Source organism: Candidozyma haemuli, assembly GCF_002926055.2.
Source record: "Candidozyma haemuli strain B11899 chromosome Unknown I_2014730914, whole genome shotgun sequence".
In the NCBI taxonomy this organism is placed as follows: Eukaryota; Fungi; Ascomycota; class Pichiomycetes; order Serinales; family Metschnikowiaceae; genus Candidozyma; species Candidozyma haemuli.
In genome coordinates, this window is record NW_020289909.1 from 817,471 (window position 1) to 840,343 (window position 22,873).

Below are 22,873 nucleotides of genomic sequence, written 5' to 3' on the forward strand. Positions count from 1 at the left end.
AGTACGACTCATGCGCGGTTAACATGGTGATAATAGAACATTACGAAAAATGGAGGTTTCGCTGGGTAAAGGTGGTGGTAGGGGCTTCGAAGGGTTTTTGAATATTGTAACCAAAGGGCATTTTTATAAGTCTTGTTCTGTTCAAATTTCACCTGAAATATCCCAACTAAAACACGCTTTGCAATGAAATAGTCCATACATTTCGTCAACTTCAGATGCATAACCGAGATCAGGCAACTCCGAAGCCGATGAAATAGATCTTCCATGCTTCTTAATATTTGGAAGGCCATCAGTTGAGAAACGTTTACAGGCTTTTCATATATAATGTTCAGCGGTCTCTGCTACGTCGACTTCACCCTTCAGCTATGTTGTGGAGTTTCTACTATTTCATAAGCATAGTGGCAGCCTCTGTTACCTTACAGGGTTGTCACTTTGACACCACCGTCAAGTCTGGCGGTATGGATGTCTCTTTCTTTAATTATACTCGAGGATCTGGCGCTGGTTACAAACCAGGCTTTTTTGAAGGCGACTATGCCAAAGGTGGAGCTTACGAATTCACACCAGAAGTGCCTGTTATTATTTTTGGAGTACCCGCTGAAGGCAACGAAATGGGTGATTTGTTTGGCGTTCATATGCATAGGGCTAACTTTACTATGGTTTTCGAAGGTTTCTTCAAAGCTGAAGAAACAGGTCCATACGAATTCCGTATCAAGACCATTAATGGTGTTATGGTACAGATGGGTGCTGAAAGGGATTGTTGTGAGGACCCTAAGTCCAGTGTTGGAGACCGTGAATTATTCAAGTTGGTAAATGAACCGGGATCGGAAAAAACAATTGAAAAGGCAAGTATTCTTAACCTTCAGAAAGGCGAGTATTATCCATATAAGGTTGTTTGGTTCAATGATTATGGAAGATCGTTGATCTGGTTTCAAGGTACCTCGCCATCTGGACAGACTTTTGATGTTTCCAAGCACTCCTATAGAGCTGTGCAAAAGAAGGTCTTTCATGAAGACTGTCCTGTTCCTGAGACTTCTTCCACTACCGTCAGAGGAGATGTGAAAACGCCTGTTACTACTGTCACCACCATGGCTCATACTCCAGTCAAGAGGGTGACTATTCCATGGGATTATACCACGTCTTCTGGAGCTGAATTCACTACAACCAGAAGTTACTTAGGTTCAACAGCTCGTACTACTACCATTGGCGGCACTGAGTTGGTTGAAGAGCCTGCTCTGTTTACCACTATCACCTCCACTTTTGATGGCTCCAAGGCTCTGACTATTTCACTTCCATTCAATTCAGAATACCAGACTATAGTGGTGGCTGTTCCAACCAGCATGTCTTCTTATACAGTTACTGGCGACGTCACAGAGACCAGGACACTGACGGTAACTTACGATGGAACCGTGGTGGAGGTTGTTGAAGTACCTTCTCCTACCGTTACTTTTACTCAAACTTGGACAGGCTTAACGACTCGAACTGACACTTACCCTGGTGATGTTGGAAAGACTGCTCATGAGATTGTTTTCGTACCCTCTCCAAGAACCACCATTACAGAGATTGCTCCAGTCACTGAGACATTTACCAGAACTCTTCATGGAGAAGAAGGTGGAACAGAGACTATTGTGGTTATTGTGCCTACTCCATTATCTACAACAACATCTGCTTGGACTGGAGACTACACCAAGACAAAGACAGTTAGTGGACTTGACGATGACCCTGGACTCATTCTTATTCAGATTCCAATTTCCTACACCACCTTGACTTCCAGTTGGACTGGCACGTACACCAGAACAGAGACTTTAACGGGTTCAGAGGATGATCCATGGACTGTTGTGGTGGAGCCTCCAATTTCGTACTCTACTTTGACGTCCACTTGGACTGGTACGGAAACCTTGACCACCACTTTACCAACAGGCCCAGACGGTTCTGGAACTGTTATCGTTGCACTTCCCACTTCTTATGCTACAACTTACACTACCACCTTCTCGTCTCAAGTGGAAGATTCGTGGGTTGTTGACTCTGGCGTCGTTGTGGTGACTTCTGAAGATGGTGCTTGGACAACCAAAACCACCACCTTCCCTCATTTGACAAGCTACACTTACACAACCACTGCTACTGATGACCTGGGAGAGGTTCAGACTGATTCTGGTATTATCGTGGTGACTGCCTCTGATGGTACTTTCACTACCATTACTTCCCAGTTCCCTCACTTGGGTACTTCCACATTTACCACTACTTCAGTTGGTCCTGATGGCTCTGAGCAGACGGATTCTGGTGTTGTCATTGTTACTGCTTCTGATGGTGTCTTTGCTACTGAAACCTCGATGTTCCCCCATATTGGCAGATCTACATTTACCACGTCTTCAGTTGGTTCTGGTAATTCCTGGGAAACCGATTCAGGTGTTGTCATTGTGACAGCTTCAGATGGCAGCTTCACCACAACTACTTCTATGTTTCCTCGTGTGGGCAGAAGCACTTTTACCACTACTTCCACTGAAGAGTCTGGAGAAGAGGTTACTGATTCTGGTGTTGTGATTGTGACTGGCTCAGACGATGATTTTACTACGTTGACTTCTATGTTCCCACACTTGGGAAGAAGTACCTTTACCACAACGAGCTCTGACGATCAAGGAGAGGAAAGCACTGATTCTGGAGTACTTATTGTGACAGCATCCGATGGTGAGTTTATCACAACTACTTCAATGTTTCCCCATCTTGGAAGGTCCACTTTTACTACTACAGCAACGGATGGTTTGGGAGAAGAAGTTACAGATTCTGGAGTAGTAATTGTTACGGAAACCGATGGTGAGTTCTTTACCACTACTTCCATGTTTCCTCACCTTGGGAGAACAACCTTCACGACAACAGACACAGATGGTTTAGGTGAAGAGGTTACAGATTCTGGCGTTATTATCGTTACCGAAACTGACGGTGAGTTTGTAACCACAACTTCGATGTTTCCACATTTGGGTAGATCAACGTTTACCACAACTGATACTGATGGTTCCGGAGCCGAAGCTACCGATTCTGGAGTTGTCATAGTTACTGAGTCAGATGGTTCTTTTGTTACTACAACGTCGATGTTTCCTCATCTTGGAAGAAGCACTTTTACCACTACCGAGACAGATAATTCTGGTGTCGAGGCTACCGATTCTGGAGTTGTAATTGTCACTGAGTCAGATGGTTCTTTTGTTACTACAACGTCGATGTTTCCTCACCTTGGCAGAAGCACTTTTACCACTACAGACACAGACGGTTTGGGAGAAGAGGTAACTGACTCTGGAGTAGTAATTGTTACTGAGACTGATGGTGAATTCTTTACTACCACTACTATGTTCCCTCATCTTGGAAGAAGCACCTTTACAACTACTGGAACTGACAGTTCTGGCGATGAAAAGACAGATTCTGGTGTGGTGATTGTTACTAGTTCGGATGGCTCATTTGTTACTACTACCCTGATGTTCCCTCATATTGGAAGACTGACTTTTACAACCACCAGTGCTGATAGCTTGGGCGAAGAAAGTACCAACTCTGGAGTAATTATTGTTACCGAGTCGGACGGCGAGTTTGCTACCACGACCTCGATGTTTCCTCATTTGGGTAGGTCAACCTTCACTACTACCGAAACTGATGGTTCTGGCGTTGAAGCTACCGACTCTGGAGTCGTGATTGTCACTGAATCAGATGGTGTGTTCACAACAACTACTTCCATGTTTCCTCACATTGGACGGTCTACTTTTACCACCACTGAAACAGACAGTCTCGGGGAGGAAGCTACAGACTCAGGAGTGATAATTGTGACAGAATCAGATGGTGATTTCTTTACCACTACTTCGATGTTCCCTCACATTGGCAGAAGTACATTCACAACAACTGAGACTGATGGTCTGGGAGTGGAAAGTACTGACTCGGGTGTTGTTATCGTTACTGGTTCAGATGGAGAGTTCACTACTACAACCTCGATGTTCCCACACTTAGGCAGATCGACTTTTACTTCTACCGAGACTGATTCATCTGGAAACGAGCAAACTGATTCTGGCGTGGTCATTGTTTCAAAGTCTGACGATACCTTTTTCACCACTACTTCTTTGTTTCCACATGTTGGTAGGTCCACCTTCACCACAACCAGTTCAGGTATTTCCGGCGAAGAAGCTACTGATTCAGGTATTGTGATAGTTACAGAGTCGGACGGAGAGTTCACCACTACTACTTCAATGTTCCCACGTTTGGGAAGAAGTACGTTTACTACCACTGAGACAGATACCCTGGGACTGGAAAAGACAGACTCTGGTGTCGTCATTGTGACAGCTTCTGACGATACTTTCCTCACCACTACGTCTATGTTCCCTCATCTTGGAAGGTCTACTTTTACCACAACCAGTGTTGAAGGAAGTTTGGGAGGAGAGGTGACCGATTCTGGAGTCGTTATAGTCACAGCTTCTGATGATACTTTTATTACCACGACTTCCATGTTTCCTCGTGTTGGAAGAAGTACGTTTACTACTACTGATGTGATGAGTCTGGGTGAAGAGATTATTGATTCTGGCGTTGTGATTGTCACTGAGTCTGACGGTGAATTCCTTACTACTACTTCAATGTTCCCACATTTGGGCAGATCCACTTTCACTACAACTGATACGGATAGCCTGGGAGAGGAAGCCACGAAGTCAGGCATTGTCATTGTTACTGAAACCGATGGTGATTTTATTACTACAACCTCCATGTTCCCTCAAGTTGGCAGAATTACCTTTACTACTACTGAAACGGACAGTGCTGGCGATGAACAAACCGACTCTGGAGTGATAATTGTCACTGGATCTGATGATACATTTGTTACTACTACCCTGATGTTCCCTCATATTGGAAGATCGACGTTTACTACCACTTCAGCTGCTTCTGATGGTTCTGAACAGACAGATTCGGGAGTAGTAATTGTGACTGGTTCAGATGACGAGTTTGTTACTACCACTTCTATGTTCCCACATATTGGAAGACTGACTTTCACTACTACTGCCACTGACGAAGCTGGTGAAGAAAGTACTGACTCTGGAGTGGTAATTGTCACAGAATCTGATGGTGATTTTATTACTACCACATCTATGTTCCCACATATTGGTCGCTCGACGTTTACCACAACCAGTGCTAATACCCTTGGAGAAGAGTCTACAGAGTCTGGAGTGGTGATTGTTACGGAATCCGACGGTGAGTTTATGACCACCACTTCAATGTTCCCCCACATAGGAGTCTCAACCTTTACTACCACAAGCACTGAAGATCTGGGAGATGAAATTACCGACTCAGGTATCGTTATTGTCACTGAATCAGATGGTGAATTTATGACTACAACTTCGATGTTCCCACACTTGGGAAGGACTACTTTCACCACCACTGCAACAGACAGCCTGGGTGAGGAGCTCACTGATTCTGGAGTTATCATCGTTACTGAGTCAGATGGTGAATATGTTACCACTACCACGATGTTCCCACATTTGGGTAGATCTACGTTTACCACCACTGACACTGATAGTGCTGGAGCTGAAGCTACTGATTCTGGAGTGGTGATTGTCACTGAGTCTGATGGTTCTTTCTTGACTACAACTTCCATGTTCCCTCGTGAAGGTAGAGTGACGTTCACGACCACTGAGACTGACACTTTGGGTAACGAAGTCACTGATTCTGGTGTGATTATTGTTACAGGAGGATCCGATGGTTCTTTCGCTACAACCACTTCTATGTTCCCTCACATTGGAAGAAGCACATTCACAACTACCGACACGGATAGCTCGGGTAATGAAGCTACTGATTCTGGGGTAGTTATAGTTACAGAGTCTGATGGAGAATTTACAACTACTACTTCGATGTTCCCTCGTGAAGGCAGAGTAACTTTTACAACTACCGAGACGGATAGTTCTGGAGATGAAAAGACTGATTCTGGTGTCATTATCGTCACAGGCTCCGATGGTGAATTTGAAACTACAACTTCCATGTTCCCTCATATTGGAAGAAGTACATTTACAACTACCGAGACGGACAGTCTGGGACTGGAAATGACTGACTCTGGTGTTGTCATTGTGACCGCTTCTGACGATACTTTCCTTACCACCACTTCTATGTTTCCTCATCTTGGACGGTCTACTTTCACTACTACGGAGACAGACAGTGTGGGAGAGGAGGTAACTGATTCTGGTGTCGTGATTGTAACAGCTTCTGACGGAACCTTTGCTACAACTACGTCTATGTTCCCCCATCTTGGACGGTCTACTTTCACTACTACACAAACAGACAGTTCAGGAGCAGAGGCTACGGATTCTGGAGTCATTATTGTTACTGGAAGTGACGGTGAATTTTTGACAACTACTTCTATGTTCCCTCACGTTGGCGGATCCACCTTCACTACTACACTGACTGATAGCCAGGGAGACGAAAGAACTGATTCGGGTATCGTTTTTGTCACAGAGTCTGATGGAGAGTTCATAACTACAACTTCCATGTTCCCTCACTTAGGAAGGTCCACTTTCACGACTTCTTCAATGGATTCAGACGGTCTGTGGCACACTGACTCTGGTGTGGTTCTTGTGACTGCAACAGATGATATCTTCACTACAGAAACATCCATGTTCCCACATTTGGGTGTATCTACCTTCACCACTTCTTCTACTGATTCACATGGTGTTTGGCAGACCAACTCAGGTATTGTCGCTGTTACTGCTACCAATGATACTTTTGCAACCACGACTTCCATGTTCCCTCACTTGGGTAGAAGAACATTTACTACTGAGTCGCTTGGTACAGATGGTGTTGTTACTGAATCTGGTGTTGAGATAGTTACAGTTTCCGATGGTGAATTCGTTACCACTACTTCCATGTTCCCTCATATTGGTAGGTCGACTTTCACTACCACTTCAGTTGCTTCTGACGGTTCTGAACAAACCGACTCTGGAGTAGTAATTGTTACCGGTTCGGATGACGAATTTGCTACTACTACTTCTATGTTCCCACATATTGGAAGATCAACATTTACTACTACTTCGGCTGCTTCCGATGGTTCTGAACAGACTGATTCAGGAGTGGTAATCGTTACTGGTTCGAATGGCTCATTTGTGACAACTACTTCTATGTTCCCTCACGTTGGGAGATCAACTTTCACTACCACTGCTACCGATGAAGATGGTTCTGAAAAGACCGACTCTGGAGTGGTAATTGTTACTGGTTCAGATGACGAATTTGTTACAACTACTTCTATGTTCCCTCATATTGGAAGAAGCACTTTCACAACCACCAGTGCTGATAGCTTGGGCGAAGAAAGTACTGACTCTGGAGTAGTAATTGTTACAGAATCTGATGGTGATTTTATTACTACGACATCTATGTTCCCTCATGTGGGTCGTTCGACATTTACTACTACTGCAACCGACGAAGCTGGCCAAGTTGGAACCGATTCTGGCGTGGTAATTGTCACTGGTTCAGATGATACTTTCACTACTATGACTTCAATGTTCCCTCGTGTTGGAACATCTACCTTCACCACTACTACTGGAGATTTGGATGACCTCAAGACGGAATCTGGTGTGATTATTGTGGAAACTTCAGATGAGACGTTTGTCACTAGAACGTCTATGTTCCCTCATGTTGGTGTTTCTACCTTTACCACTACTGCTACGGATAGTGCTGGTGATGAAAGTACTGATTCAGGTATTGTCGTTGTGACTGCTAGCGACGGTTCCTTTACTACATCAACTTCCATGTTCCCACACTTGGGCAGATCGACTTTTACTACTTCTTCTGAGGATTCCGATGGTACCTGGTCAACTGATTCTGGAGTTGTGATTGTTACAGGCTCTGATGGTGAATTTGCTACTACAACCTCCATGTTCCCACACTTAGGAACATCTACATTCACCACAACCGCTGCTGACAGTTTGGGAGAAGAACAGACAGACTCTGGCATTGTCATTGTGACAGCTAATAACGATACCTTCTACACTACCACTTCTATGTTCCCACACTTAGGAAGAACCACGTTCACTACTACTTCGAAGAACGACTTGGGAGAAGATGTGACTGACTCTGGTGTTATCTTTGTTACTGCTTCTGACGGTTCTTTTACTACTGGTACTTCCATGTTCCCTCACTTGACGAGATCGACCTACACCACTACTAGAACTAATAGTCAAGGCGAGGAGGATGTTGAATCTGGAGTTGTCATTGTCACCAACGAAGACGATACCTTTGCTACTACGACTTCCACATTCCCTCAGGTCGGAAGAACGACATTCACAACTACTGTGGAAAATGGCTTTGGTGGAACCGACACTGACTCTGGCGTCGTTATTGTCACTGCTGATAATGATACATTTACTACCATGACTTCCATGTTTCCTCATGCTGGAAGACGGACTTTTACTACTACTGCAACTGATAGCGCTGGTAACGAAGTTGTTGATTCTGGAATTGAGTATATTACAGCTACTGAGGACGACTTTACTACTGTCACTTCTATGTTCCCTCATATTGGACGTTCTACCTTCACCACTACAGGAACAGATGCTTTAGGCAAAGAAGCTGTTGATTCAGGCGTTGTCATTGTTACTGCCACTGATGATTCTTTCATCACTACCACTTCTATGTACCCACGCTTGGGCAGATGGACATTTACTACTTCTTCTGTTGGACTGGACGACTCTTGGCAGACTGATTCTGGTATTGTGGAAGTGACTGCTTCTGGTGATACGTTCTACACTACTACTTCCTTGTTCCCTCGTGTGGGCGTCAGCACTTTTACTACCACTGCCACTGATGATTCTGGAGAGGAAAAGACGGATTCTGGAGTTGTAATCGTGACTGCTTCAGATGATGAGTTTACTACGTTGACTTCGATGTTCCCTCATATTGGCAGAAGTACCTTTACAACTACTGCTACAAACGACGAAGGAGAGGTAGGAACTGATTCAGGAGTAGTGATTGTTACTGCTACTGATGGAACTTTTGCAACTACTACTTCGATGTTCCCTAGGGTTGGAAGAACCACTTTTACTACTTCTTGGGAAGCCTCTGACGGTTCCTGGCAAACAGAGTCTGGTGTTATTGCAGTGACTGGATCTGATGAAACGTTTACTACCGAAACTTCGATGTTCCCTCATGTTGGTGTTTCAACCTTCACTACCACTTCAACTGACTTGTGGGGTGAGACTGCTACTGATTCTGGTATTGTAATTGTTACTGCTGTTGATGATACATTTACAACAACCACTTCTATGTTCCCACGTATTGGCAGAACTACCTTTACTACTACCGAGACTGATGATATGGGAAGCACAGTTACTGCTTCTGGTGTTGTTGAAGTCAAAGCTCTGGATGGTTCGTTTGTGACTACTACTTCTATGTTCCCTCAGTTTGGAAGAACAACGTTTACTACTACGGCTACTGACCAGTCTGGAGATGTCGAAGTTAATTCTGGAGTTATCATTGTGACAGAACAAGACGACCAGGTTTTCACCACTACTTCTATGTTCCCTCATATGACTCTTTCGACGTTTACTACAACTGCAACTGCAGATGATGGATCTGTCCAGACTGATTCTGGTATTGTCTTGGTAACTGTTTCTGATGGAGTTTACACCACAGAGACCTCCATGTTCCCTCATTTGGGCAGATCTACATTTACTACTACATCTGTTGGTACAGACGATTCGTTACAGACTGATTCTGGTGTGGTTATTGTTACTGCTACGAATGGTTCTTTTGCAACCACCACATCCATGTTCCCACATATCGGTAGATCAACTTTCACTACTACTGCAACTGACGAAGCTGGTGAAGTTGGAACCGATTCGGGAGTGGTGATTGTTACTGGTTCAGATGGCGAGTTCGTTACAACTACATCCATGTTCCCTCGTTTAGGACGTTCTACTTTTACCACCACTTCAGTTGCTTCTGATGGTGATGAACAAACCGACTCTGGCGTTGTAATCGTTACTGGTTCGGATGGCTCATTTGTTACTACTACCCTGATGTTCCCTCATATTGGAAGACTGACTTTCACAACCACTAGTGCTGATAGCTTGGGCGAAGAAAGTACTGACTCTGGAGTGGTAATTGTCACTGGATCTGATGATGGTTTTGTTACTACTACTTCGATGTTCCCACATACTGGAAGACTGACTTTCACTACTACTGGAACTGATAGTTCTGGCGATGAAAAGACAGACTCTGGTGTTGTCATTGTGACCGCTTCTGACGATACTTTCGTTACCACCACTTCTGTGTTCCCCCATGTCGGAAGAAGCACCTTCACTACTACTGCTACTGACGAAGAAGGTCAAGTTGGAACAGATTCTGGAGTAGTAATTGTGACTGCTTCGGGTGATGACTTTGTTACTACCACTTCGATGTTCCCTCGTTTGGGACGTACTACGTTTACTACTACCGCTACTGACGAGGATGGACATTTGGCAACTGACTCTGGTGTCGTCATTGTGACTGCTTGGAATGATACCTTTACCACCACTACCTCGATGTTCCCACGTCCTCTGGAACCACTTTCTTCGCTGGCTGAATTGACCAGCCAAGCCGAGAGCAGTTCGATGGTTACTGATGTTTCTGATGTTGTTTCTTCTTCCGCTTACAGCAATACCACCGAATCTGAAAGCTCTTATGTTACTGAGAGCCTGGCTTTGGAAAGCAGCTCTGTTCATCTTGATACTGGCAGAACTACGTTTACCACTTCCTCTGTTGGTGCAGATGGTAACTGGCAAACTGATTCTGGTGTTATAATTGTGACTGCAACTGATGATTCTTTGACTACTACAACTACCATGTTCCCACACTTGGGAACTGTGACTTTCACTACTACGGTTGCTGATAAAAATGGAGCGCTTGAGACCCAGTCTGGTATTAAGATCGTTACTGCTTCAAATGGTACTTTCACAACTACCACTTCCATGTTCCCTGCTTTGGCAGAATCATCCTCCGCTTTCGTTTCAGAAGAACCAAGCTCTTCCGTTGAAGCCTCTTCTTTATCTTCCCTGGCTCCTATCTTGGGAAGAACGACGTTCACTACTTCTTCAGTTGATGCCAACGATTCATGGCAGACCGATTCTGGTGTGATCATTGTGACCATGTCTGACGATACTGTGATAACTACAACTTCGATGTTCCCTCACTTAGGAAGATCCACTTTCACCACTACTGGAACTGACGATTTGGGTTCTGCAAGTACTGACTCTGGCGTGGTTATCGTGACAGCCACAGATGGTTCCTTCACCACGACAACTTCCATGTTCCCTCATGTTGGAAGACAGACTTTCACTACTACCCAGACAGACAGTTCAGGAGCTGAGGCTACTGATTCTGGAGTCATCATCGTTACTGAAAGCGACGGAGAGTTCTTGACCACTACTTCTATGTTCCCTCATGTTGGAACTGTGACCTTCACTACTTCTTCAGAAGGTACTGACGGTTCGTGGAGCACTGATTCTGGTGTGGTTATTGTGAGTGCTACTGATGAAGACTTTACTACTATTACTTCGATGTACCCACATGTTGGTATTTCTACTTTCACCACGACTGTTACTGACAGTATGGGAGGAGAAATGGTTGACTCTGGTATTGTGGTTGTCACAGATAACGAAGGAGAATTCACAACACAGACTTCGATGTTCCCTCATTTGACAAGATCTACTTTTACGACGACTAGAAATGGCGACAATGGAGATTACGAAAGCGAATCTGGTGTGGTCATTGTGACTAAGGAGAACGATTCCTTTATCACCACTACGTCTATGTTCCCTAAACCTTCAGCTTCTTCAAGTGATATTCAGAGCAGTTCCGAAGCTGCTGTTTCGTCCGTTCCTTATTCCAGTTCTGAAGAGCTTCCACACTTGACGAGATCTACTTACACTACAACCAGAACTGTTTCTGGGAGCGAGGAAGTTGAGTCTGGCGTTGTTATCGTTACTACCACAGATGGCTCATTTACTACGTTTACTTCCACTTTCGACCTGGTCCTTGTTCCTTCGTTCAAGTCTTCATGGCACTATACCAATACCAGTGCTGAAGCTTCTTCTTCGCTGTTCGAGTCCATGACTGAACCTTTGCTTACAAGTGTGGATGTCGTTGTTTCTTCTGTTCCAGAGACCTCTTCAATTGAGGTTCCTCAGAGTTCTGCTCCAGTTACACCTTCTGAGCTTTACTCGTCTGAAGAGCCAGTTTTGGTTTCTACTGAGTCCGTGGTTTCTACTGAGTCCGTGGTTTCTACTGAGTCCGTGGTTTCTACTGAGTCCCTGGCTTTACCTGTTTCCCTGGCATTCCCTGCTTCCCTGGCATTCCCTGCTTCCCTGGTATCTGACGATTTTGTGACTTCCATGGAACCTATTGTTTCTGCTGAGCCAACTTCTTCCCTGGCCCCAGTTGAATCGCCTAAGGATGGTGTCGTTTCTTCGCTGTCTTTGTTTACTTCTGCTAGCGCATCGCCTGAAGGTTCATCTTCCACTGTTTCTTCGACTACTGAATTGAGCGATGCTGTTGTTACTTCTTCCTCCAGTTTGATCGACGAATCTGCTGACTCAGGCATGCCAACTTCTTCTTTGAACTTTACTACAGATGGTACGCCTGACGTTGTTTCATCAACCGTTGCTGCTGGTGTCTCTAGTACACAGAGTGTTGATGATGGTGCTTTGGAAACTCCAATTGAAACGTTGACACATACTTTGAGTGGCCCTCACCAGCATGATACCCCAGTTAGCACTGCTTCTGGTGGACAAGGACAAGAGAAGCCATCGCCAAATGACGTCAATGGTCATAGTGATGGATCCTTGCCAACTGAAGCTCCTGGCTCAGATGAAGAACGTCCAGGTAATGCTAGTCCAGTAACTACAGCCTTGGAGCCAGAAAATACCCATAATGCTGGCACTGGCTCTAACTCTGGAAACGGTTCTAACTCTGGAAACGGCTCTGGAAGTGGTACTGGAAATGGTACTGGAAATGGTACTGGAAATGGTACTGGAAATGGTGCTGAAAATGGTTCTAATAACGCTTCTAATAACGGTCCAGGCTCTGGTTCTGAAAATGGTTCTGAAAATGGCTCTGGCTCTGGTGCTGATTCTGATTCTGATTCTGGTTCTGGTTCTGGTTCTGGTTCTGGTTCTGGTTCTGGTTCTGGTTCTGGTTCTGGTTCTGGTTCTGGTTCTGGTTCTGGTTCTGGTTCTGGTTCTGGCGTTGATTCTGGAAACGGTGAAGGCCACAATGGCAATGGGTTGCAAGGTGGTAAGCCTGGAGTATCTCCTGGCAATGGCCAAGCAGCAAACACTGTTGAAGGTCAAGATGGTATGACTACAGCTGGTAATTCACCAGTCCAAACTGCTTCTCCAGGCTCTTCTCAAGGAAATGGAGCTGCTGGAGATGGTAATGCTGGTAATGCTGGTAACGCTGGTAATTCTGGTTCTGAAAACATTGAAGGTTCAGAAAACGCTCAAGGTTCAGCAAACGTTCAAGGTTCAGAAAATGCTGAAGATTCTGGTAACGCTGGAACCTCAGGCAATGCTGACAACGCTGTTGACGCTGGAAATAATAACGTTCCAGGCTCAGAAACCGTTGAAGGTTCTGGCAACGCTAACGGCGCTGGTCAACCTGAAGGACACGGACACAAGTCTGACGAGTCCAACTTCGTGTCTACTTCGTTGAGATTCAAGACAACCATCACTAGCTCATCTTCTGAAGCTAAAGATACCGTCCCAACAGTTAGCACTTACAACGACAGTGCTTCTGGATTAAGTGGAAGCCCCTTCCTTCTTTTCATTGCTTCCATCATGATGATGTTCGTTTAGATTAATTAATTGTTGATAGTTAATATACTATAGAGATATAAACTGGTGTGGAAAAGTTAGTCCAACGTGAATATTGACATGGAAAAATCACTGACCTTCTTTCATCAGCCCAAGAATTTTCAATCAATAATAGAAACATATTCATTTTAAGCCGTTCAGCAGTTGGACCTCGACCATGCATATCACGCAACTTTACGAACTTCACCTCAACGTGTTAGACTAAGCCCACGTTTTCTGTAATCGTATTACCTGACTAATATAATGTATTGGTAGACTTCGTTTGCAGCCGTTCATTCCTTGCAGATGCACCTTTGGAGTATGAGCATGAAGAGCATCGTGGCCAATGGTTCTTCAAAATGGTCTACGGCGATTTGACAATTTTTTATACTGGAATAGGGGAAGAAGATTAATTCAAAGCGTAGTGTGCTCTTCCGTTTATCCTGTTGATAACATACATAGCACTACTGGTTATAGCCTGGGAACTAGCACCAGCCAAACCGTTAAAACTCAAACTATAGAAACAGGTCTATTCCCAGAACCCAGAGGCCAGGGTGGCTCCATTATACGCCATAAGGTTAACCGTATCCAGACGAAGCTTTCTGAGCACATTTCTAGTACCATAGTTAAGAAGCCTTCTCTTCATCTCTTCTGGTCCCACAAGTTCACCGCCAAACTCAGAGCCTAGACCTGGACGCATAGACAAGAAGTAAGCAAGCAATCCAGTGATATGTGGAGCTGCCATGGAAGTCCCAGACATGACTTCTGGGCTTCTGGAGAGACCAACAGACTCAATGTCAACGCCAGGAGCATGGATATCAACACATTTACCGTAGTTAGAGAAATTCGCTTTCTGGTCGTTATCGTCCACAGCACCAACTGTAATCACTTTGCTGGCTCTGCTTGGTGAGTAGTCACAGGCATCAGCATCGTCGTTTCCAGCTGCTACTACCACATGGAGACCAGCATCAACAGCAGCGTTTGCAGCAGCATCCATGGCACCCAGAGCACCTCCTCCAATAGACAAGTTAATAGCCGAGCCTCTGAATCCTCTAGTTTCTCTTCTGACGTTTTCTTGATGTTCTGTGACAGCATACTCAATACCTCTAATAATGTCAGAGGTTCTTCCAACGCCAAAAGGTCCCAAAACACCAACTCCCACAATGTTCACCTGTTTAGCTACACCCCATGTTTTAGACCCAACCGTGCCAGCAACATGTGTTCCATGGCCATGCATATCCACAGGAATCCGGGGAAACGCCAATACTTTATCGTACTTGGCTCTTCCTTCAAAGTCACTATCCCAAGCTCTTACTCCAGTATCAAGCACATAAGCGATAACTCCACTTCCTCCTTCAGCATCGTGTATGTATGCTCTAGAAGTAGCGTTCAAGCCTCTTTTTGAAAGACGTGAAAGACCCCATGTAGCGTCTGTCTGGTAAGAAGTATCGTAGGCATACACCTGAGCGTCTTCTTCAATGTACTTAACCTGAGGGCTGTTTTGAATCGTGTGTAAGATATTGTCAGGGAACCAGCCCAGGTATCCTCTGAAATGGGGCAATCCAAAGAACTCAAGTTTACGTTCGTCGTCATCCTGGTCGGATTCCAAGTCTCTTTTGGCAGAAACAGACGATATCCAGGTATTATGGGAGTTCACATCTTCCTCAGTAACCTCATCGTTGTAAACGACAATGTACCTGTTACTAACAGCGTTATTTACCCTGAATAAAGGTGCTGGGTCGTTTCTGGGACTTCCATGTTCTGGTCTTTTGGAATGAAAAACGTCGTCCTGGAAAAGAGAGTCAAGGTTGAACCTACCTAACAGTGGAAGCACCATAGAGGCTGCGTGCTGAACGAACACAAGCAATAGAAACAAGCGAATGTGCATTTTGGGGTAATAAAATTTGTTTAAGCTACATTTTACTAGCAAGACCCAAGGGCTATATAAGTTGTAGCCATGGCTTAATAAGGCAAAACATTGGTCGTGGTGTAGCTGTGCCAAGTCCGAAGTGCTGATATTAACAAGGGGCAGAGGAAGACGAACAATGGAAGAACAGATACAAAATGAGAGGGGACTTGTAGTATGTATAGTCTCGACGTTGTTTTCACCATAAACAAACGCTTCTACCGATTAGGTAATTTACCGAAACGGAAGGGTTTTCGACAAGCTTGGGACAAGTGAGTTGCCAAGTTGAGGTCGAGGATGTTGGATAGGAGACCTGGGTATCTCAGGATAGGGCGGCAGGGGGTATGAGGAAGCAAGGATAGGCGAGGAAGAGTTGGATTAGAGCTGTTGAGTAGTCTGGTGAATTGTGCTGGATGTTCATTGTTGGTTTATGACAAGTCAAGTAGTTGTCAAAGATGGGGCTTAGAGGTTTTTCATAATCCACAAATTAACTGGAATTGTTAATTGTCTTTTGAATATCCAGATATCTAAATATCTCTTGGATAGAGCTAGAGGCTCTGGTTGGTCTGTAAGTAGATACACCACTTGAATTTCCAGCAGTGGGAGGATTCACCCAAACCAAAAGAATCAATAACCTCGCCTTTCTTCAATTAACCACCCATTGGATCTAATTGCCCAAAGCAATTCAAATCCACTCGAAAAAGTCCGGAAAGAGTGCCCAAATACGTGTAGAAACCCCGTCTGGTTATCTCCTACCCCTATTCTTCTAAGCGTCACAAGCCTCTTATCAGCCGTATTGTTCTATTATTATCTCTTCTTCCCCACGCTGAACCATTCGTCCATATCCTCCAGACCTCTCCAACCACCCACCAATCCACCCAGAAACCACCGTCCGGCGATCCCGGCACTTCCCATCCCTTCACCATACTCTCCCACAACCGCCCCTAGACCCAAGAAATTCTACAAACACAAGCAAAGAAACCGTCCTCAAATAAGCCACCCAGCGGCAATGAAGGCGACCGTGCATAACTCGCTTCTCCCACATATGCCACGAAAGTGTATTGGGCCCACGTTGTTGCCCCTCAGCTCCGTCCCATCCCATTTTTAGCCGTTGGAGCAGCGTTCTGTTCAAAGAAAGAGCTGGTATACTCTCGTTTTGCAGCCGTTCCTACTTGCAGCGTATTCCTGAGGCTAAGTTCTAAGCGAGAAGCCCCACGAAGAACGAAGCATTTTACGAAGCGTATCCAAGTGGCCAGGTAGCCAGGTAGCCAAAACAGCTTTGAAGCCAAACAGCTTTGAGGGCTGAACGTCTACTGTCCCTTTGCTGCCAAACAAAAAAGTGGCCTTTACTTGCGGAGTGCAACCCAGGCTTACAGAGAAAGTACAGTTAAGCGAGGGTACCGAAAAAGAAAAGACCCACACCCGAAAGCCTAACCTTAAGACAGAGCAAAAAAACAAAAAACACGTAAAGCCCAACGGAGCCCCAGATTTAGCTTTTTAGAAGTCAGGCAATTCCCCAGAGTCTGTATTTCCTAGATTCACGGTCCATGCGGCGTTTGTGTCGCAGACAAGGTAAATTTTTCACCCACGCTTATTGGTAGAAAAAGTCCATATCTGCGAAACTCACGAAGGCCACAAGAATTAGTTAACTGGTAGTGTGACTAAAGGGTGGACTTGGCTGCCTTGGAAAACGTAGAAAAGTGAAAAAGTGAAGAGGAAAGTGGAAAAAGGAGAAAACTCAGCAACCACGTTTCCACCTAATATTCAGTTTCTTCGTACAAAAGCAGAAACAGGGAATAGGGCGATTTGAGCGACTGGGGCAGACTGAAGAAGGAATGGATATTTTTTGGAGTAACTGGCAGGAACAGTGCCAGGCAGGACAATCCATGGATCAGTAAAAGAGGAGAGTTCTTGTTCCTTCCTTCCATCCGCTTGATTTTCCCATAATCTGTTTGGCCAATAAATTACCTCAAGTGTCACAATACGAAAAATAGCTACTTTTTTTCAAGGCTTTCCACTGGAGTTTGTGATTCTTGATCATCCTTAGCGTCTTTTCGCAGCAAATAGAGAATGTAACATTGCGAAATGGCAACGCCGTGCGACGAAGTGGGCCAGAAGACCAAGGGAAGGGAAGACTTAGCTTGGAAGCTTGGAAACGTAGAAAACGTAGAAAACGTAAACGAAGAAACCAACCAGAAAATGAAAAACGCCTAGTTTACCTGAATCACTGTGCCCCACAAGGCGCTGGGCGCGAGGTAATACCTGTTCCCTGTTTTGTGCAACTTAAGCAACAAAGCATCACCGCACCTCAGAAGACCAAAGGCACTGGAAAACCGGTATGTTTCTGGAAAGTAGATTGGCAGTGCCAAGAAATGGCCATAGTTAAGCACCTGGAGCCAGAGGCCCACATGTCTTGATGGTAGAGGCAACGCTGCAGCCTCACTTAAAGGGTCTGCTTGCAATTATTCGTTTACTATGAGACGGCTCGATGCCAAGACAATCGTGGAGCATTACGCTTTAAGTGGGGCCCACATGTCTATTTATTATTGATATATAAGAGACAATCACGCTGGTACGGTTTTCCTGGTTTATCTTCTGCTCTACCAGATCATGTCCTTGAGAGACTTCCCCCATTCTTTTAAAGAAGCCGCTTGCGGTTGGTACTATAAGGTTCCTGGCGAATTGGCCTTGACTAAGAAACAGAGGGATAATGTCAAGGTTGCCATAGAAGAAGGCGAAGAAGAGCCTCCTACGAAGGTCAAGTTTGACAGTTTGTGGCCTGCTTTCACTGCTGGTGCTGGTCTTTTTTCGGATGGTTATGTGAATAACTCCATCGCCACGGTGAACATCTGTTTGACACGTATTTATGGTGACACTTACGCTGAATCTGAGTCCATGTCCAACGTCACGGCCATCGCTTTCGCTGGTATCGTCTTGGGTCAATTGTCTTTTGGTTACATTTCTGACCATATCGCTAGAAAGGGTGGTATGATGGCTGCAAACATCATTCTTGTGTTTTTCACCATTTGCTGTGCTGCCGCTACCTGGGGTGTTACCCCAGAAGGCATGTTCGTCGCCTTGACCGTGTTCCGTTTCTTCTTGGGTGTCGGTATTGGTGCTGAGTACCCAACTGCATCTGTCATTGCTTCTGAGTTTGCCAACCAGTTGCCTGTGGGCCACAGAAACAGATACTTTATCTGGTTCACCAACTCTTGTATTTGCACGGGTTACGTGACTGCTGCTTTTGTCCCTATGGTCTTGTTGTGGATCACTTCTCCTTCTGACAGAGACTTGCACATCGTGTGGAGATTGACTTTGGGTCTTGGTGCCATTCCTCCATTTGCTCTTTTCTTCATGAGAAGAAAGATGAAGCCTTCTGCTTCCTACGAGAAGACCAACATGAAGTCCGCTAAGAAGTTCCCATGGTGGCTCGTCATCAAGTTCTACTGGTTCAGATTGGCCATTGTGTCCATCGTCTGGTTTATCTACAACTTCTCTGTCTTTTCCTTCGGTCTTTACTCTTCTTACATGTTGGATATGATCATTGACGGTGATGACTTGTACGCTACTTTCGGCTGGAACGTTGTCTTCAACTTGTTCTACCTTCCAGGTACTTTCATTGGTGCTTTCTTCACTGACTTCTTTGGCCCTAGAGTCACCTTGGCTTTTGGTCTCTTCTGTCAGGCCATTATTGGTTACGCCATGACTGCTGAGTTCAACACTTTAAAAAACCAGGTTGCTGGCTTCGTTGTTGTCTTTGGTTTCTTCACTGCTTTCGGTGAGATTGGTCCAGGTAACAACGTCGGTTGCTTGGCTTCCAAGACTTCTGCTACTGCTATCAGAGGTCAGTACTACGGTATTGCTGCTGCTTTCGGTAAGGTCGGTGCCTTCGTTGGTACTTACGTTTTCCCTGTCATTATGAGAAACCACGGTGGTGAGGGCTCCCCAGATGGTATCAGAACTGCCTTCTACGTTTCCTCCTCCTTGTGTCTCTTCTCGGGTATTCTTACCTTGTTCTTCTGTCCATCTGTTGGCCAGGAGGCTATTAACGAGGAGGACAAGAACTTCGTCCAGTACTTGAGAGACAGTGGTTACGACCTTGCCAACTTGGGTGACGGTTCTCTTGCCATCGAGTCCCAGGACTCTATTGAGAACGATGATGAGAAGGTCGGTCACCTCCAGTACGAAGTGTCTCGTGCCTCCAACGACTCTGTCGCTAACAACACGTCGTCCAACGGCTCTGTTACTAAAACGGAAAAGAGATAAGGGGCTATGCCCTGCGGTTATAATTCAATTCGTCAGACCGGCTGTAATATGAGACCCCGGATGTGGCGGTTCTAAATGTCGGTCAATTTTTCAACGCTTAAGGCTTACGGATTACACACTGAATTCTATAGAGTTCCAAATACAGATAAAAAGAAAGTATACCTTGTAGGTTGTTCGTAGACGTCAATTCACTTGGAGCAAAGTACCGGAAACGAAGTGCTACTTATGATTAAACTATGTCAACGTAAATTAGGAACCCTTTGGTGGCTTTTAAAACACAGCATTGCTACCTGGCACACATTAATTATCCTCCTTGTAGTCCCTGGTTTTGACCCCGACCAACCTCTTGAGCCAGATCAAAATATAGTCCTTATCGTTCTTGAAGACAATCTGTGCCTTATCTCTCTTTGCAACCTTCATTGCCTTCTCTTGGTCTCCAATATCGCCAACTGCCTTAAGATCATCCAAGTTCTGGGTATCCTCCAAGCGATGGTCTCTTAACAAAAGGATGAATCCAAGCATGGGCACACAAAGACAAATAGCTACTATGCATAGCTTCCGTTGGACTGAAGCGTAAGCAAGACTAACTGCTTTTCTTGGATCAGAACCCCAAGCGTATTCCTTAATAAAGTCATATGGCGTGGCGTAGGCACTCATTGCTAGGGAAGTATCGACATCCAACTTTTCCATTTCTGAGTAAATGGCTGAATACATTTCCTGGGTCCAAATGGCTCCAGAGATACTCCTGGCAAAAGCTGATCCAATGGTGATGAATGTACCAAAGATGGCTGTCACTGGACCCATGTATTCGTGATTAGTGCATGATTGGACAGAAGTCGTGGTGAGTCTGTAGAACATGGCTTGTGCTACGCCTGAAACACACATAGCAGCAGCAACACCATCACGGTAGTACTTAGCGTTTAAGCCGTCGTTTGATCCTCTGAAGTGAACAAAAAGGCCCATAGCAATGAGCATAATGGCGTCTCCAGACATGATAAATGCCTTGGTTCTTCTCACCTTGGTCAACATGAGACCAACGATAGGAACTGTAATACCCTCAGTGAACGAGTTCAAGGTTGGAGTTCTCGTTGCAACTGTGACTGAAGCATTCATTCCAACGAGCAAAACGGGATAAGCATAACTGCCTGGAGTGTTGCTAATCAACGTACTGAGAAGACTGACACCGAAAGCACCCCATATACCTCTATCCTTCATGAGTGTCCAAGGAAGCAATGGTCTTTTGGTGAGTTTGCTTTCCCAGAGAATGAAGATAGGAATAGTAACGAACCCCATTACAAGAGGAACAATTGTTGAAGCTTGTTTCCATTTGGTGCTTACACCTCCAGCAAGAGTCAAAGGCACCAAGAAAAGCCCAAGAATCACACCGATCAAAAGACACCCAATAAGATCCATATCCCAAAGCACAATCCGTAAAGTCTTCACGAAATGGAGCATGAATATCTTCACCCTAATAGGCAACTTGCGGGTTAACGACAGGCGAGTATCGAGTTCGTTGTAGTACCTTCTTGCAGTTGCACTTCCTTCAAGGAACTCATCCTTCTTTTGGTTGGAGATTTCTATCCACGTCTCTGTCTTTCTAGCCTTCCATACCACATGGGCATAAGTCACCATATATGGCATGCATACTAACGGAGTAGTAAACGCCCAAAGAGCAATACCAAATCTCCATGAGTGTCTCAGCAAGATAGAAGAGGTGATTTCTCCAATAGACCAAGTGTTGATAACCGAGGCCAAACACAAGGCAGAAAGTGCCATGAATCTCCATTTCAAAGTAGATGCATCTGCAATACTAACCTGCCACACAAGCACCATTCCAGAGCTTCCAATAGAATAGAACACTGTACCAGCAGCAAACCTTTGGATATTCACAGCTTGACTCTGGATAATAGTGCCCATCGTTTTAAACACCATAGCCACAAGAAACATCTCAAGACGACCAAACACATCTGAGGCTCTGGCAAAAAATGGCAACGATGCCGCCATAGCCACTTGGCCTATGGTCGTAATAGTGGACATGAGCGAGTGCTCCTTGTATGAGTTGGTAGCATAACCGATAAACACGTTTTTGGCAAACATCTCCACCACCATCACATACATTCCAACGAAAAGCGTGAAGAAATAGAAGAGCTTGTGCCAGCGGTTGGTCATTTGGGCAAGTTCGAGTTCTGCCTTACGGATACCAAAAGACTTGACAGCCACAGGCTGGCTTGCAGCTTCCGAGGCGACGTCAGACTCTGCTGCCTTGTCAATCTCAGCTTCTATGCTGTTTGATTCATTTTTTACAATCTCCTGAGTGTCGTAGACTTTCTCTTCCAGCACTGGCATGGTGGAAAAAAGCCGATAATCGTCCAAAATGTCCCATTATTAAGTTTATATATATAGACCCCTTCGTAAATGCCTTTCAGATGCTGCTTCTGCTTGGCGGCTCCCAGGTAACCAATCTGGTCTAGAAACGAACCGCATCCTAATTCAACCGGTTGAACATGTATGAAGGGCAATTATCCACTGCAAAAAGTACCGCCAACTGTCTGTAACCAGTACCAACCCTTCAGGATACACCTTATTACGTCCTGTCTGAAAGAGCCGTAACAATGTAGTAATTACGACGTCAAGGGCCGCATTATTGACAGGGCCAATCACGTTGTAAACCAAGTTTCGGGCATCAATCGATTTGGGCCTCCGTTGACCCTAAGCATGTAAGCCTTGTTCTCGCTGATTTGCTCGTCAAAACTGGTATATGCTCATTGTCAGCTGGCAGATCGGCACGGCTGTTCACGAATACCCAACTGCCCAAAGAAAACGATAAAATCAACAGTTTTCTTTATCTAAAAGATCTTGCGAAACACTAATACCCACT

At 45.0% G+C, this 22,873-nt stretch overlaps 4 protein-coding genes across 4 annotated transcripts; 2 read left to right on the forward strand and 2 right to left on the reverse strand. All coding sequences in view use genetic code 12, as the record gives it.

The window, feature by feature from the left end:
* Positions 1-365: 365 nt before the first annotated feature.
* Positions 366-13,826, forward strand: CXQ85_005263 (uncharacterized protein; the record flags this gene model as incomplete). Its single annotated transcript, XM_025488862.1, has 2 exons — positions 366-5,230; positions 5,270-13,826. The coding sequence occupies 2 exons, from the start codon at positions 366-368 to the stop codon at positions 13,824-13,826; spliced, it is 13,422 nt and encodes a 4,473-aa protein (XP_025343629.1).
* A 526-nt stretch (positions 13,827-14,352) lies between these two features.
* CXQ85_005264 (S8 family peptidase) lies at positions 14,353-15,711 on the reverse strand (the record flags this gene model as incomplete). The annotated part of the gene is made up of 1 exon (XM_025488863.1): positions 14,353-15,711. The coding sequence occupies one exon, from the start codon at positions 15,709-15,711 to the stop codon at positions 14,353-14,355; it is 1,359 nt and encodes a 452-aa protein (XP_025343630.1).
* Positions 15,712-18,339: 2,628 nt separating this feature from the next.
* Positions 18,340-19,995, forward strand: CXQ85_005265 (uncharacterized protein; the record flags this gene model as incomplete). The annotated part of the gene is made up of 1 exon (XM_025488864.1): positions 18,340-19,995. The coding sequence occupies one exon, from the start codon at positions 18,340-18,342 to the stop codon at positions 19,993-19,995; it is 1,656 nt and encodes a 551-aa protein (XP_025343631.1).
* A 300-nt stretch (positions 19,996-20,295) lies between these two features.
* CXQ85_005266 (uncharacterized protein) lies at positions 20,296-22,341 on the reverse strand (the record flags this gene model as incomplete). Its single annotated transcript, XM_025488865.1, has 1 exon — positions 20,296-22,341. One exon carries the CDS (start codon positions 22,339-22,341, stop codon positions 20,296-20,298), a length of 2,046 nt encoding a protein of 681 aa, XP_025343632.1.
* Between the last annotated feature and the right edge of the window lie 532 nt (positions 22,342-22,873).